Genomic DNA, 12,774 nt, shown 5'->3' with positions numbered 1-12,774 from the left:
ATGAGGAAGCACGGGGAAACAATTTTAAGTTTAATAAATGTTATCCCCCACCTAGGAAAAAGCTAGAGAAATATTTCAAGGACTCTTTAATAGATCAACAAAATCCAATTTCATGATAAAGTCAAATTTTGTCTAACTATTACAGAAAAGATACGTTGGTTACCTTTTGCCTGCCTAAAGCCCCAGGAGACATTTTTGCAAGTATTAAGCTATCACCTGACAGTTTGATGGCTCCCCTGCGGTGAGGTGTGAACTGCTCCAAGAACAGGGAAAATGGGCATTGGGTGTGGGGCAGAGTTGCCCTCCCCTTGACAGATTGGCCGGGGGGCTGTGCCCGGATCCCTGGTGCACTTCAAAGGGACCTCCCCTGTTACAGGAATATGTAGCTCACACCTGGGTCTTCCTCTCGTTTTGTCCTTTTACTTCTCTTTGACATAAGAGTATGCTCAAATAATATTAAAATGCATCATACTGCTTTACAGGTCTGGTGGAGTTTTTTATATGACATTTGAGATGTACTTCAAAGAGGCTTCCTCTGTCATATCCAAATGTTAGCAGGGCCCTTATTTTATCCTGCCAGCAAGTCAGGCTACAATCACAGTGGGACTCTTTTAGACATTACAGTGTCACAGCCTGTTTGACACGTCTGCTGGGTTTACATCTGAGGTGCACTTCAAAGGTGGTAAACAAATTGTCAAAACACTTTGTGTATCCACTGTCTGGTTGCTGAAAGCTCAGTTTTGATTTGATCAGACATCTGTCTCTAAACTTGTTATGGGTACAGGGCCTGCCTACAACTGGATTTTAGTGCTAGATGTGGAAGGACACCAGGATTTACATGGTACACTCCCCACACACACACTCCCCCCAACCCTCAGAGCTCAAGTACAGTGTGGCCGAAGAATTCGGCCATCTTTAAAATGTCCAAAGTGGACAGGGTTAGCCCTGTGAACCTTCACCCCATTGGTCTATACCTATCGTTGGGCCAAAGGCATGAAACATTCTTCCATTCGCGTCAAAGAAAGCAGCTAACCTTGCAACTTTCAGAAACCTTCTTAAAACCTGGCTTTTCATTCAACCTTAAGTGTTTATTAAGTGTTTATTTCTCGATGGGACAGACTTTCTTTCTCTTTAACTGTTTCTTAGCGCTGAGATGCCTTTTTGGGTGGTTGTCGGACCATAGCGTCGGGTGTAGGGGTGCTACACTAGTAAATAGTTGGGAACAGGTGCTTTTAGTCGGGTATGGGGAGGTGTCTTTCAGAAATCATCAAGGATTTTTACATGCACACACAGACTAAAAACACACACACACACACACACTGTATCCTCTCTATTTTGAAAGTCTTTGAAAACATTTGTCTTAAAAAAAATATTTTGCTTGAAGTGCTGTCTACAATCTACACTGCCCAACCTTTCCACTGTCCGTAACGCCCCTCTTCATGTCCTGCTGACAATGCACTTTACCATGAAATGCCAGTGTGATTGTTGGGAAATCAGGAGCTCACCTCTCCCCCCTCGCCGCCAAAATCTTACTGAACAAGCTACGCCCCAGGTGGTTGGTGCACTTTACAAATGTCACCATTTGTTCATATAGGAAGTGAAGTGAGCTACTTTCTTTTCACATGTGCTCTCTGTGAAAAAAACTGAATGCCGTCACTCACAGTAAAGTTATCCAATGGCGGAGGTGAACTGATCCCTTGTCCAGGGGTGTAACGCATACCCATAGACGCCTACAGCATGGGGGCACGGGGTGTGTGCCCTATGCTGGGTTCCCAACCCTTCATGGGGCCCCCAATCAGACCAGGACCAATAATTTTCTGTCAGATTTTGGAGACTCAGGGGCATATGTACAAGCCCCTATCGCCACGGGAACGACACTTTTTGTGACGTTCCCGTGGCGATAGGGGCCTTGCTTGATGTACAAGGCAGTGTTAAACCACTTAACGTGGCTTAACGCTGCCTTGTACATAAGGCACCCTTTCACGCTATGTTCAGCGTGAAAGGGGCGTGCAGTGGGTGTTGTGGTGGGCGTTCCACTGCAACACCCATTGTATTTGATGCTGCCCCCTACGTACAAGGGTGGCGTACATAGGAGGCCTGGTCTTAAGTTGGTGAAACGAGGAGAAATGCATTATTTCTCCTCGTTTTTTCTTTTTCCATGTGTGCTGCCTTGTGCAGCACACATGCAAAATGCCATGATTTGTTTATGTACAGGAAGGTGGCCCTTCCTGTACATAAACAAACCTTTTTAAAAAATGCCATTTTCTATCTTTCATGTGTGCTGCACGAAGCAGCACACATGGAAGTTACGAAATGGCAATTTAGGATTGTTTATGTGCAGTAAGGGACAGCTTCCTACACATAACCAATCCTCCCCTGCACACAGACACCCTTGCGCAGAGTGCAAGGGTGCCTGCGTTGGCGCTAAGTTGTTAAACTTAGCGCCATCGCAGAGGGAAACGCAAGGCTGCACCACATTCTTGTAAATATGGTGCAGCCGTGCGTTTCCGAAGTGGCGGAGCGTGCCGTTAAGCCCAGGAGGCTAATGACATGCTCCACCACTTGATTGTACATATCCCCCCTCACAGATTCTTCACATAACAGGGGGGACTGTATTTTGAGCTACACCACTGCTGTATTTTGAAGTAGGTGGAAATAAAATGTGAATGATACAACAACAGACGAATGGATGAAGAGGGCTGTCTTAAAAGCCCTAATAAGTAAGTATATTTCATATATTTTTATAAATATATTTACTAAAATCAAAAAGGTCTTGGCTAAGGCCAGATCTAAAAATGCTGCTTACACAACATATACATATTCGCATAACGTCATTGCAGCGCTGCTGGCCTTGGAAACATGAATTAGTTGCTCTCTAACAAAGGACGACAGCATGAATGGAGCTCTAATGATAACCCTGCGTCTCTTCTATTTGAAGGATAATAACACATCATTTCTTGCAGCTTCCGTAACCCGAGGTTCTCCTGGTGACGGGCCGGGCCATGCTGCCTGTGAAGGCGGGTGCTCAGTGCTTGCTTACCTTGCACGCGCACAATGAACTTGCAGCTGCCTCTGTTTTGGGCTCGGTCATGAGCGATGTACCGGATCAAGTGCTCGCCCTCCTTCAGTTCAGATCCAGGCTCCGGACCTCGCAGCATCACCCTAAAGTTTTACATTACAAATAGGAAGTGTGAGCACGCACAGTATATTCTTGTACACACCCAGCCATTGTATACATTCCTCCAGCCATTGTATACATTCCTCCACCCACTGCCTTCCACAGAGCTGTTCCACCAGTCTGGTGAGTCTGCGCTTGTTTGCAGATTGCACTTTAGGGGAAATGCATTTTTCATAGGATGAGTAAAATACTGCTTTCTGTACTAGGGTACTGGTGAGCCCCCAGAAGAACAGGACAGACCCTACGCAGTGCAGTAAAGCAGAGAGGAACGTCATTTGGTTCCTCAACACAGGATTAACCTACAACGATGTTTTTCAGTAACTGTCCCTATTAGTTTGACATTGTGACCGCTGATTTATCAATAAAGACTAATGTTTATTTACAGATGTTTAAGTTAGCATAAGTATGCCGCAAAACTAATTTACTTTTAAAATGACGAGTTGCAGCTTCTATGTGTGCTGCACACATATAAGTTTCAAAACACCATTTCAGGTTGTTTATGTGCGGGAAGGGACACCTTCCTGCACATAAACAATCCTTTCCCTCAACGCAGGCACCCGTACACTATGGTGCAAGGGTGCCTTCATTGGCGCTAGGCAGCTAAATTTAGCGCCAGGACAGGGAGAAACGCAGGGCTGCACTGTATTCCTGTAATTACGGTGTAGCCCTGCGTTTCAGAAGTGGCGAAGCGCGGCGTTGAGCCTACAAGGCTAACGCCGCGCTCCGTCACTTATTTTGTTTATATGCCCCAGAATGTGTTAGAAAATTCCTACCAAGATGCCCTCAGTCCACTATAAAATATTGTCAGGTATAAAGAAAGGGGAAACCTAGTCAGCAGTTGGTTACATTTACCAGACAGTGTTATGTTTTCCCATTGTACTTTCAGTTCATTGTTCCAGAATACGTGACTTTACCAAACAATATTGAAATTTCTTCAGACAGCTATTTTTTTTTATTTCACATTTTAGTTTTACAAATATCAGTCACCAGGTGTTTTGCCCCCCTGGGCCACAGAGGGCCTGGGTCTTTCTCAAGGCTGGATTGGGCATCAAATGTTGAAAGTTAGTTTGATGGATCTCTTCTCTGCGGTGTTGGGGATCCATAGTGGTCTTCATAAAGTTCTTTAGGAACATTATTACAGAGGATTCTTACATGAGGACGGACCACATGGGACTCCGAAGACTGATTAGGAGAAATGTCTCACTCCACAACACAGCCGAGAGCCATCAGGATCTATTAAAATATATGCATACTTATATATACATCGATACAGGTGCTTTTGGTCAGCCCTTATCTTCCTTTATTCTGTCAAATGCCATTTACAGTTGGCTTCTGCCCACCAGAGCATACAACATAACCAATGTGTCAGCCCACGTCATCCATTGGCTGTTTTTTACTGAGAGTGACAGCAAATTTGCCTGATCACATGTGTGCAATGGCCTGAAAACGAAAGTGCCAGTTCCAGTGCTGAATCTACACCACTTCCCTCCAATATACCCTAATCTATCACACTCCACTTCACTCTACCCATACCTACCCCACTCACCTCTACTTGAATCTACCCCACTCCACTCTGCTACACTCCACTCCAGTCAATTCCAATCTAGCCCACTCCACCTCAATCTACACCACTCCACCCCAATCTTCACTAATCGACAACAATCCACAGCACTTCAATTTATCCCACCCTATCCCACTCCAATCTACCCAGCCCCACTTCAGTTTACTCCACTCCAATCTATCCCACTCCACTCCATTTATCCCAATTGACCCCACTCCACTACAATCAACCCCACTCCACTCCAATCTACCCCACTCCAATTTACCCCATTCCACTCTACCCCAATCTACCCCACTTCACTCCAGATTACCTTAATCTACCACATTCCACTCCAATCATGCCCACTTCACTCCAGATTACCCTAATCTACCACATTCCACTCCAATCAACCCCACTCCACTCTACCGCATACTATACCACTCAACTCCACTCTACCCCAATCTACCCCACTCCACCTCAATATAGCACACTCCACTACAATTTACCCTACTGCACTTCACTCCAATCTACCGCCTCCACTCCAATCTACCTGACTTCACCTCAATCTAGCCTACTTCATCTCACTCTACCCTACTCCATCTCAATTTGCACCACTCCACTTCGATCTACCCCATTCCACTCCACTCAAATCTACTTCAATCTACCCTACTGCAGTCTACCTCAATTCACCCCACTTCTCTACAATCTACCCCCACCCCAATCCCCACTCCACTCTCTCCCACTTCACTCCAATCTATCCCACTCGTCTCCAATATATCACAATCTAACCCACTCCAATCTAACACAATCTACCCCACTCCAACACAATCCACCCGACTCCAATCTACCCCACTTTAGTCCCCCAATCTACCCCACTCCAATCTAGCCCACTCCACTCGATGTCAAACTACCCCACTCCATCCCACTTAACTTTACTCCAATCTATCCCACTCCACTGTACTCTACTCCACTCCAATCTACACCATTCCACTCAGATCAACCCCACTCTAATCCAATCTAATCCACTCCACCCAAATCTACCCAACTCCAATCTACCCCACTCCACTCCAATGTACCCCACTGCATATTACCCCACTTCAATCTATTCCACTCCAATCTACCCCACTCCAATCTACCTCACTCTAATCTACCACACTCCACTCTAATCTACCCACTTCACTCTACCCTACTCCACTCCACTCTATCCTACTCCCTTCCAATCAACCCCCTCCTCTCCAATCTACCCAACTCAACTACATTCCAATCCAATCTACCCCACTCCAATCTATCCAACTCCCCCACGCCAATTCTCCTCCACTCCACCCCACTCCAATCTACCCCACTCCAACCTACCCCTCTTCAATCTACCCCACTCCACCCCACTCCAATCTAGCCGCTCTACTCCACTACAATTTACCCCACTCCACTCTACCCCAATCTACCCCTCTTAACTGTACCCCGATCTACCCCACTACAATCTACCCCACCCCACCTAACTAACTTTTAGCCATGCTAAACAGAAGTCACACTGGTGTACAACATGGCTAAAACACATTGCCAAAGACAATAGCTCTAGCATAGGCGAGACCTATTGGCTTTGTCAATGCTTGTTTCCACTGGTGATTCCGCTGAGCTTGGAATTTTCGAAACATAAAACAACAGTGAGGCCACAGTCTTCTGCTCTCACCTGTCTAAACTATAAACTATAAAAAATGCATTTTTTTTCCAGCTCTGTCAGATTCTGCAAAATGTCAGTGTGGATTGCAAGATTCTCGTACACACTTGAGTGTCAACCCGTTACTTCTGCATGTTGCCTGGTGTTAAGTGTCAGGGAGAACATACTTCACCCACATTTTGGTACGCTGGTTATTTTGGACTTTGAGGCTTCAAGGCCTTAAGTATGAGAGAAACCAACACCATGTATGAAGCCCCTCAACATGTCAATCTCATAGTGATGTAAACAGAACGCTTTTCAGTTTCTCTAAATTCCTGTTCCCTGTATATGGATCTGGTGAGAAAATGCAAATCATTCCACACGTTCATCACCTACTGTTTGAAGGATGCACCCGGTTAACATCCTGACAAGTCTCACATGAGGGTAACCAGCAATGCTTAATTTGAGCCAATAGTTTACGGTGCTCGGCACCAGCACTTAATTGTTAACACCGGCGCTGGTGACAGTCCACAACATTGTGGCGCTGTCTGTCAAATTATGTGATGAGCACAACAGCAGTGTTTAATAAGTCAATATATATTCAAATGAATAACACATGCCGGAGATAAAGCTATGTCTAGATTCTGAGGCTGACTCATTACAAATCATTTCTTCTTTTTCAACTGTTACTTTGTGTTGAACAGGCATTCACTCGTAGGTCACAGCCATCACAAACCCGAGAGAGGGGTTGGTTTGATTCAGAGTGTACACTAGCTAGAAAGCAGCTGCACATGGCTCTCCAGCAGCAACCAAAGGATCTGCTATTAATTAGGTTGGCGCGTTCCCATTTTAAACAGACCATCGCCCGGAGAAAGAAACGCATAATAGAAGAAGCATGGGAGGATTTGGTACTAGTAGGGCCCCACGAGGGCATGAGCACTTTCAAGACTCGCGGATACATTCCCCTGATAAAGGGCTAGTCACGAAACGCATTGTGATTCCTATTAAATGCATAGAAACTTTCAATCAATGTGTGATGTTCTAACACTATGAATATGAATACTTCAAATTGAATAAATGATGATCTACAATTCAAGAAATTGACCACAGAATGGTTATAAATTGATTGAAGAATCACAGAAGAATACATCATTTGCAAACTGTTCTGATGGGAGCGCAAAGTGGGCACGTTTTTCTTTCCTAGGACAACACAACTTTTTTGTGTGGAATCTATGCCTAAGATCAGTGGGCGGTACCCACCTGCACCCAACACAGTTTTGCCTATAAACAAGGCACACAGTGTAACATTTTCGAATACTTTAAAGGAGTACGATAATTTCTATTTTTCATACTAACATTTGTAATCGGGCAGGGTGGTAGTTCCTTGAGGGATACCGCTCTGCCCAACGTGCACTGGGTCCCTTAAAGAGGTACTACGAATTAATGGAAATAGGCGGGGAAATTCTCCAGGCTGAACATGTGCTAGAATCACACATTGATCTCTAGCATTACACTGGGATGCCCGGTTACTCACCGGTAATCTTCATTACTCCGATTCTTGGTCTTCCCATTTCATCCCTTACACATGAGCAGCTCATCTGCTCCACAGAAATCTATCAACCAGCTGAGGTCAAATACTTTCCCCAATATGGCGCTGCCTACCCAGTTCGCATAAAGGGGTAAGTATGTAACCTGAGGACATACTTACCCCTGAGACTACCAAAGAACAACCTGAGAATACCAAAGACACCCAAGGAAAGAAAACACAAAACAATCACCAAGAACAGAAACCAGGGAAAGAAGGACAGGCCCAGGAATGGAACAGGAAGACCAGGACTCGGGGTAATGAAGATTAACAGTAAGTTCCTGGGCATTACCTCCTCGTCCGTCTTCCCATCCAATTCCTAACACATGAGCCCATACCAAAGTGCATGGTGACTGAGACACATAAAGATACCAGGGGCGGCTCCTCCACTAGGACGGAGGAACGTCGCCCCACTGTTTTCTCGCAGTGTGAGATAGCCGAAACATAAAATGGTAATAACTTTTAGCTATTACCATTTTATGTTTCTTTGTGCATTGCGGGCAGGCAGGTGGGCGGAGCTGGCAGGGCAGGAGTGGTTTTCCCACTCCTGTGTGTGCAAAGACTGGACGGCCCTCTCGGGCTGCTCAAACCAGTCATGCGCACTCTGCACTTCTCGTTGCAGGCTACATTGCAGCCTACTTGGAGAACATGCCATCCCCTACAGCATCTGGCCGGACAGTGTCCCGACCAATCACAATGCTCCACTTGAGCATTGTGATTGGCTGAAGGGAGTGGAGGGAGGCTGCCTGCTTCCTGTCGGAGGCAGGGGAGCAGGAGCAGTGAAGACGCGGGACCCGGTGCAGCGGAGAGGGACGTTTATATTATTATTTTTTAATTATTGACCACCCCTCTTTGCCTCCCGCACGACCCTGCACCTGCCCCCCCATCCGCGAATCATGCCTGCCAGTACTGAAAGACACCAAGGATGCTGCAAGCAGACAGGAAAATTCAGTGCAAAAAAAAAAAATGCAAATTGAAAATCATGTACAGCAGATAAAACATGAGCGCCAAAATCAGTGGACGAAGCAATTCCCAAATGAAGACAGTAGTGGCAAATAAAATTGTTGGGAGAGGCCCATCTAGCAGCATTAGAAATGTCATGCAGTGACGTACTCTTAAACATAGCCCACGATGAGCTAACACACCGAGTGGACCGCCCCTGGACGGATGAGGGTAGAGGACAGCGAGCAGCCTTGAAAGATACCAGAACCGCACACTTCACCCACCGAGTCAGAGTGGATTAAGAAGGTTTGAGAGCCTCCCAGAGAGACCGTAGGTAACAAACAAGAAATCCACCTGTCTAAAATCACAGGTATGATCCAGGTAGATGCAAAGGGCTCTCAACACATCAAGAGAATGGAGAACCTCCTCTTCAGGAGAAGACGGGTTAGGAAAAAATACAGGAAGGACAATATCCTCCTGATAAAGGAAGTAAGACAAGACATTGGGCAGAAAACACTGACAAGGACGCAAAATTACCTTGTCTGGGCAAAAGCGCAAGAAAGGGGGAGATGTCAGCAAATGCCCAATCTCACCAACCCAGTGACCAGAAGAAACTGCCAGCAAAAAAGAACCTTAGTAGAAAGAAACTTATGGTCAATGGAAACCAGGGGCTTAAACGGAAGACCAGTCAATGCCTGAAGCACCAAGAAAGATCCCAGGCGGCGACCGGAGAGTGGGAGATAGGACACTGAAGTAAAACACTCTGCAAAAGGCGAGTCGCCAAGGGAGAGACAGAAGCCATAGCATGACCCTGAATAGCCAGAATGGCGGACCATTGGGTACAGAGAGTGGAGAAAGCCAGACCCATGACAAAAACATCCCTCAAAAAGTCCGATGCCCTGACAGGATCACAGTAAGCAGGAGACAGACCCTACCCTTTACACCAAGAGTCAAACTTCTTCCAATGACGACTGTAAGACTTCAGGGTCGAAGACCTGCAAGTCAACTGGATGCTCTGAGCTACTTCAAGCGAACAACCATATCCAACAAGGTCAACCTCTCAAGTGCCATACCCCCAGCCGGAGGCGCAGGAGAGAGGACGTGCTGAGAAGAGGAGCAAGCAGCGCAGAGGGGTGTACGGCACACCTCCAATGGGGACGCACTGCCAAACCCTGAAGAAGGGGAAGCCAGGGCCTCTGGGACCATTCTCGAACAACTGGAAGAACCTCTGCCTGTCCAACTGCACCTTCCTGAGGACCCAGAGAATCAAGGGAAAGATAAACAGGAACCCCTGGGATCCTGGGATGGAGAAAGCATCTATCGCTCTGGCCAAATTTAGGGGATCAGGCTGCAAAACTGAGGAAGGAGGGCAGTCTCCTCTGAGGCAAACAGATGTAGCCACGGAAGGCTGAACCTGACCAAAAGAGAAGGGGCAACAGACACATGGTCACTGATGAAGGAAACACCCTGTTCAAATAATCTGCAGGCCCATTCTCCTTCCCTGGAAGATAGACTGCAGAGAAAGAGGAGATTCCTCTCGGCCCACAGGAAAGGAGAAACAGAGACCCCCTTCCAATTGATATAGGCACGAACGACCTGGTTGTCGGTCTGTACACAGACAGCCCGATTCCGAAGGAGGGGAGTGAACCAAAAAGGGGCCTGCCAAACCGCCATCAATTTCCTCCATTTCGAGGACTGGAGAGCCCCGAAATGGACCCTGCTCCCCACACTGTGGCACTGGCATCAGTCAACAAGACCACAGAGGGAGGAGGATTATGATCGAAACCCTTAGAGAGACTGAGAAGAGACAACCACCACTGGAGGAATTCCCGAATCTTCAGGGTCACAGGAATGAGATCCTCATAAGCCTGAGAAGTAGGATCCCAGTGGTGCAGAAAGTAATGCATGAGGGGATACAAATGCAGACGGGCCCAGGGGAGTACTTGTAGTGTGGAAGCCAACTTTCCCTGACTCCGCAGCCAGAGACGGGCAGACACCTGAGAATGGGACAGCACCCAAGAGAGTTGCTAGAACAGACTCAATTGTCTTTCAGGAGACAGGAACTCCATCCCAGATCCATCTGGAAGAGGGGGGCAGTGAGGAACTTCAGAGACTGAGAGGTTCAATGGGAGGACTTCCTGTGGTTTATCAGGAACTCAAAAGAATCCAGAAGACAACAGACCTGATGCACATCCTCTGATGCCTGAGAAAAAACAGAGAGAAACAATCAGTGAATCATCAAGGTAAGTATACACTTGAATACCTCGAGAATGCCCATGAGGGAGGGGGCCAAGAGTTTTGTTAACACCTTTGGTGCCGATGAAAGGTCAAAAGGAAACACCTGAAACTGGTAGTGCCTTGAGCTCACCGCAAAGCGCAGAAACTGCTGATCCGCCAGATGGATGGGAACATGCAGGTAGGTGTCCATTAGATCGAGGGAGGTGAGGAAGCACCCCTGATGCACCAGCTGAAGTATCAACTGCAAGGTCACCATTTTGAAGCGACGATGAGGACTGTGCAGATTCATCCCCTTCAGATTCAACTTGGGGTGGAAGTCTTCCAAAACAGAAAGAGGACGGAATAATATCACAGCCCCTGTTCCAGGGGCGGAACTTCAACAATAGCTGGCTTCTCCAAGAGAAACAAAACACCCTCCAGCAAAGCTGGCCGCTTCATGGAATTCCGGGGCAGAGCATTCTCCTTGAACACCCAAACTGAGCGAGATGAAAATTCGATCCAATAACCAGAGGCCACTGTCCGAACCGTCCAGTTATTGGAAAGACCCTGCCATTGGTGACAAAGAAGCGAGGCCGACCACCAACTATAAAGTAAGGACAGTCACTGCTTTGGAAAAGGAGCGGAGGAGGCACCAGTGGACTGAGACTGGGGCTTGTCATCACCAGGGGTCCCCCGGCCATGACCCCTACCACAAAAGAGCTGGTGAGCACGCCTGCCTGAGGAAAAGCAAAAGCATGGCGATACCCAAAACCCCTACCTCGGGAGAGAGGGCAAAGGGGAGCCACCAGCTTCCGATTCTCAGCCGACTGCTTTACCAGCTCCTCAAGTGGTGGACCAAACACCTTTGAACTTCCAAATGGCAATTTCAGAAGGACAGACTTCTGTGAGGGCTCTGCCTTCCATACCCGCATATGGCGACGAGCCGCAATGGAAGCCCGTGAAGCCACAGCAGCCACTCACAAGTTATCAAAGGAGATGTTGGACAAGTAGCAGACATGGAGCTCCATCAGAGCCAACAAAGAGGAAGCTTATTTTTTACAAGGTTTCCTGAATTAGTGGTGGCTATACTTAACCTATCCCTGAGCCAGGGCATCGTCCCTATTGGTTTTAAGGAAGCAGTGATTCTGCCTCTCTTGAAAAATGTGGGACACGACCCTTCTATTTTAAAGAATTACTGCCCAATCTCGCTTCACCCCTTCCTAGCTAAGATCCTGAAAGCCCATATCGCTCATCATCCCTGCTCCTTCATTGAAGGCTCATCTTTTATAAACTCACATGCGGCGAGCTTTCGGCCCTCTCACTCCACGGAATCTGTAATTCTCTCCATAGTAGATGACATAAGAGAGGAGGCGGACAAATGAAAGCTTTTGGTAAATGTGTGCTTTAGAAGTTCCCCATAACAAGCATCCCCACTATCACCCATCTGAAGAGCATGGGCCTGGAAATTCTTCAAAAGGGACTGAACCATATAACTGGTATAGACCGTTGCCATGATGGAAAAATTGGGGGCGGCGTAAAACCTCTTCACAGCACCTACCACCTTCTTGTTGATGGGATCGGAAGGAAGGGCATCAACTAAAAGTACCATGCCCTGGGAAGACCGGCCAGCCATCAGGTTATTCACTTTGACTGACTGT

General features: G+C 47.0%; 1 protein-coding gene across 1 annotated transcript in view; it reads right to left on the bottom strand.

Annotated features, from left to right (window-relative positions):
• SRPX2 (sushi repeat containing protein X-linked 2) overlaps positions 1-12,774 on the bottom strand; it is a 424,745-nt gene that overhangs the window by 45,474 nt on the left and 366,497 nt on the right. Inside the window, exon 7 of the mRNA XM_085607790.1 lies at positions 3,041-3,162. Within this exon, the coding sequence (XP_085463916.1) occupies positions 3,041-3,162 (122 nt within the window). The remainder of the gene's footprint in view (positions 1-3,040; positions 3,163-12,774) is intronic.

This window comes from Triturus cristatus, chromosome 5_2 (assembly GCF_964204655.1).
Source record: "Triturus cristatus chromosome 5_2, aTriCri1.1, whole genome shotgun sequence".
NCBI lineage: Eukaryota > Metazoa > Chordata > Amphibia > Caudata > Salamandridae > Triturus > Triturus cristatus.
The sequence above is the reverse complement of the archived record's forward strand: the minus strand, read 5'-3'. Positions and strand labels throughout refer to the sequence as shown.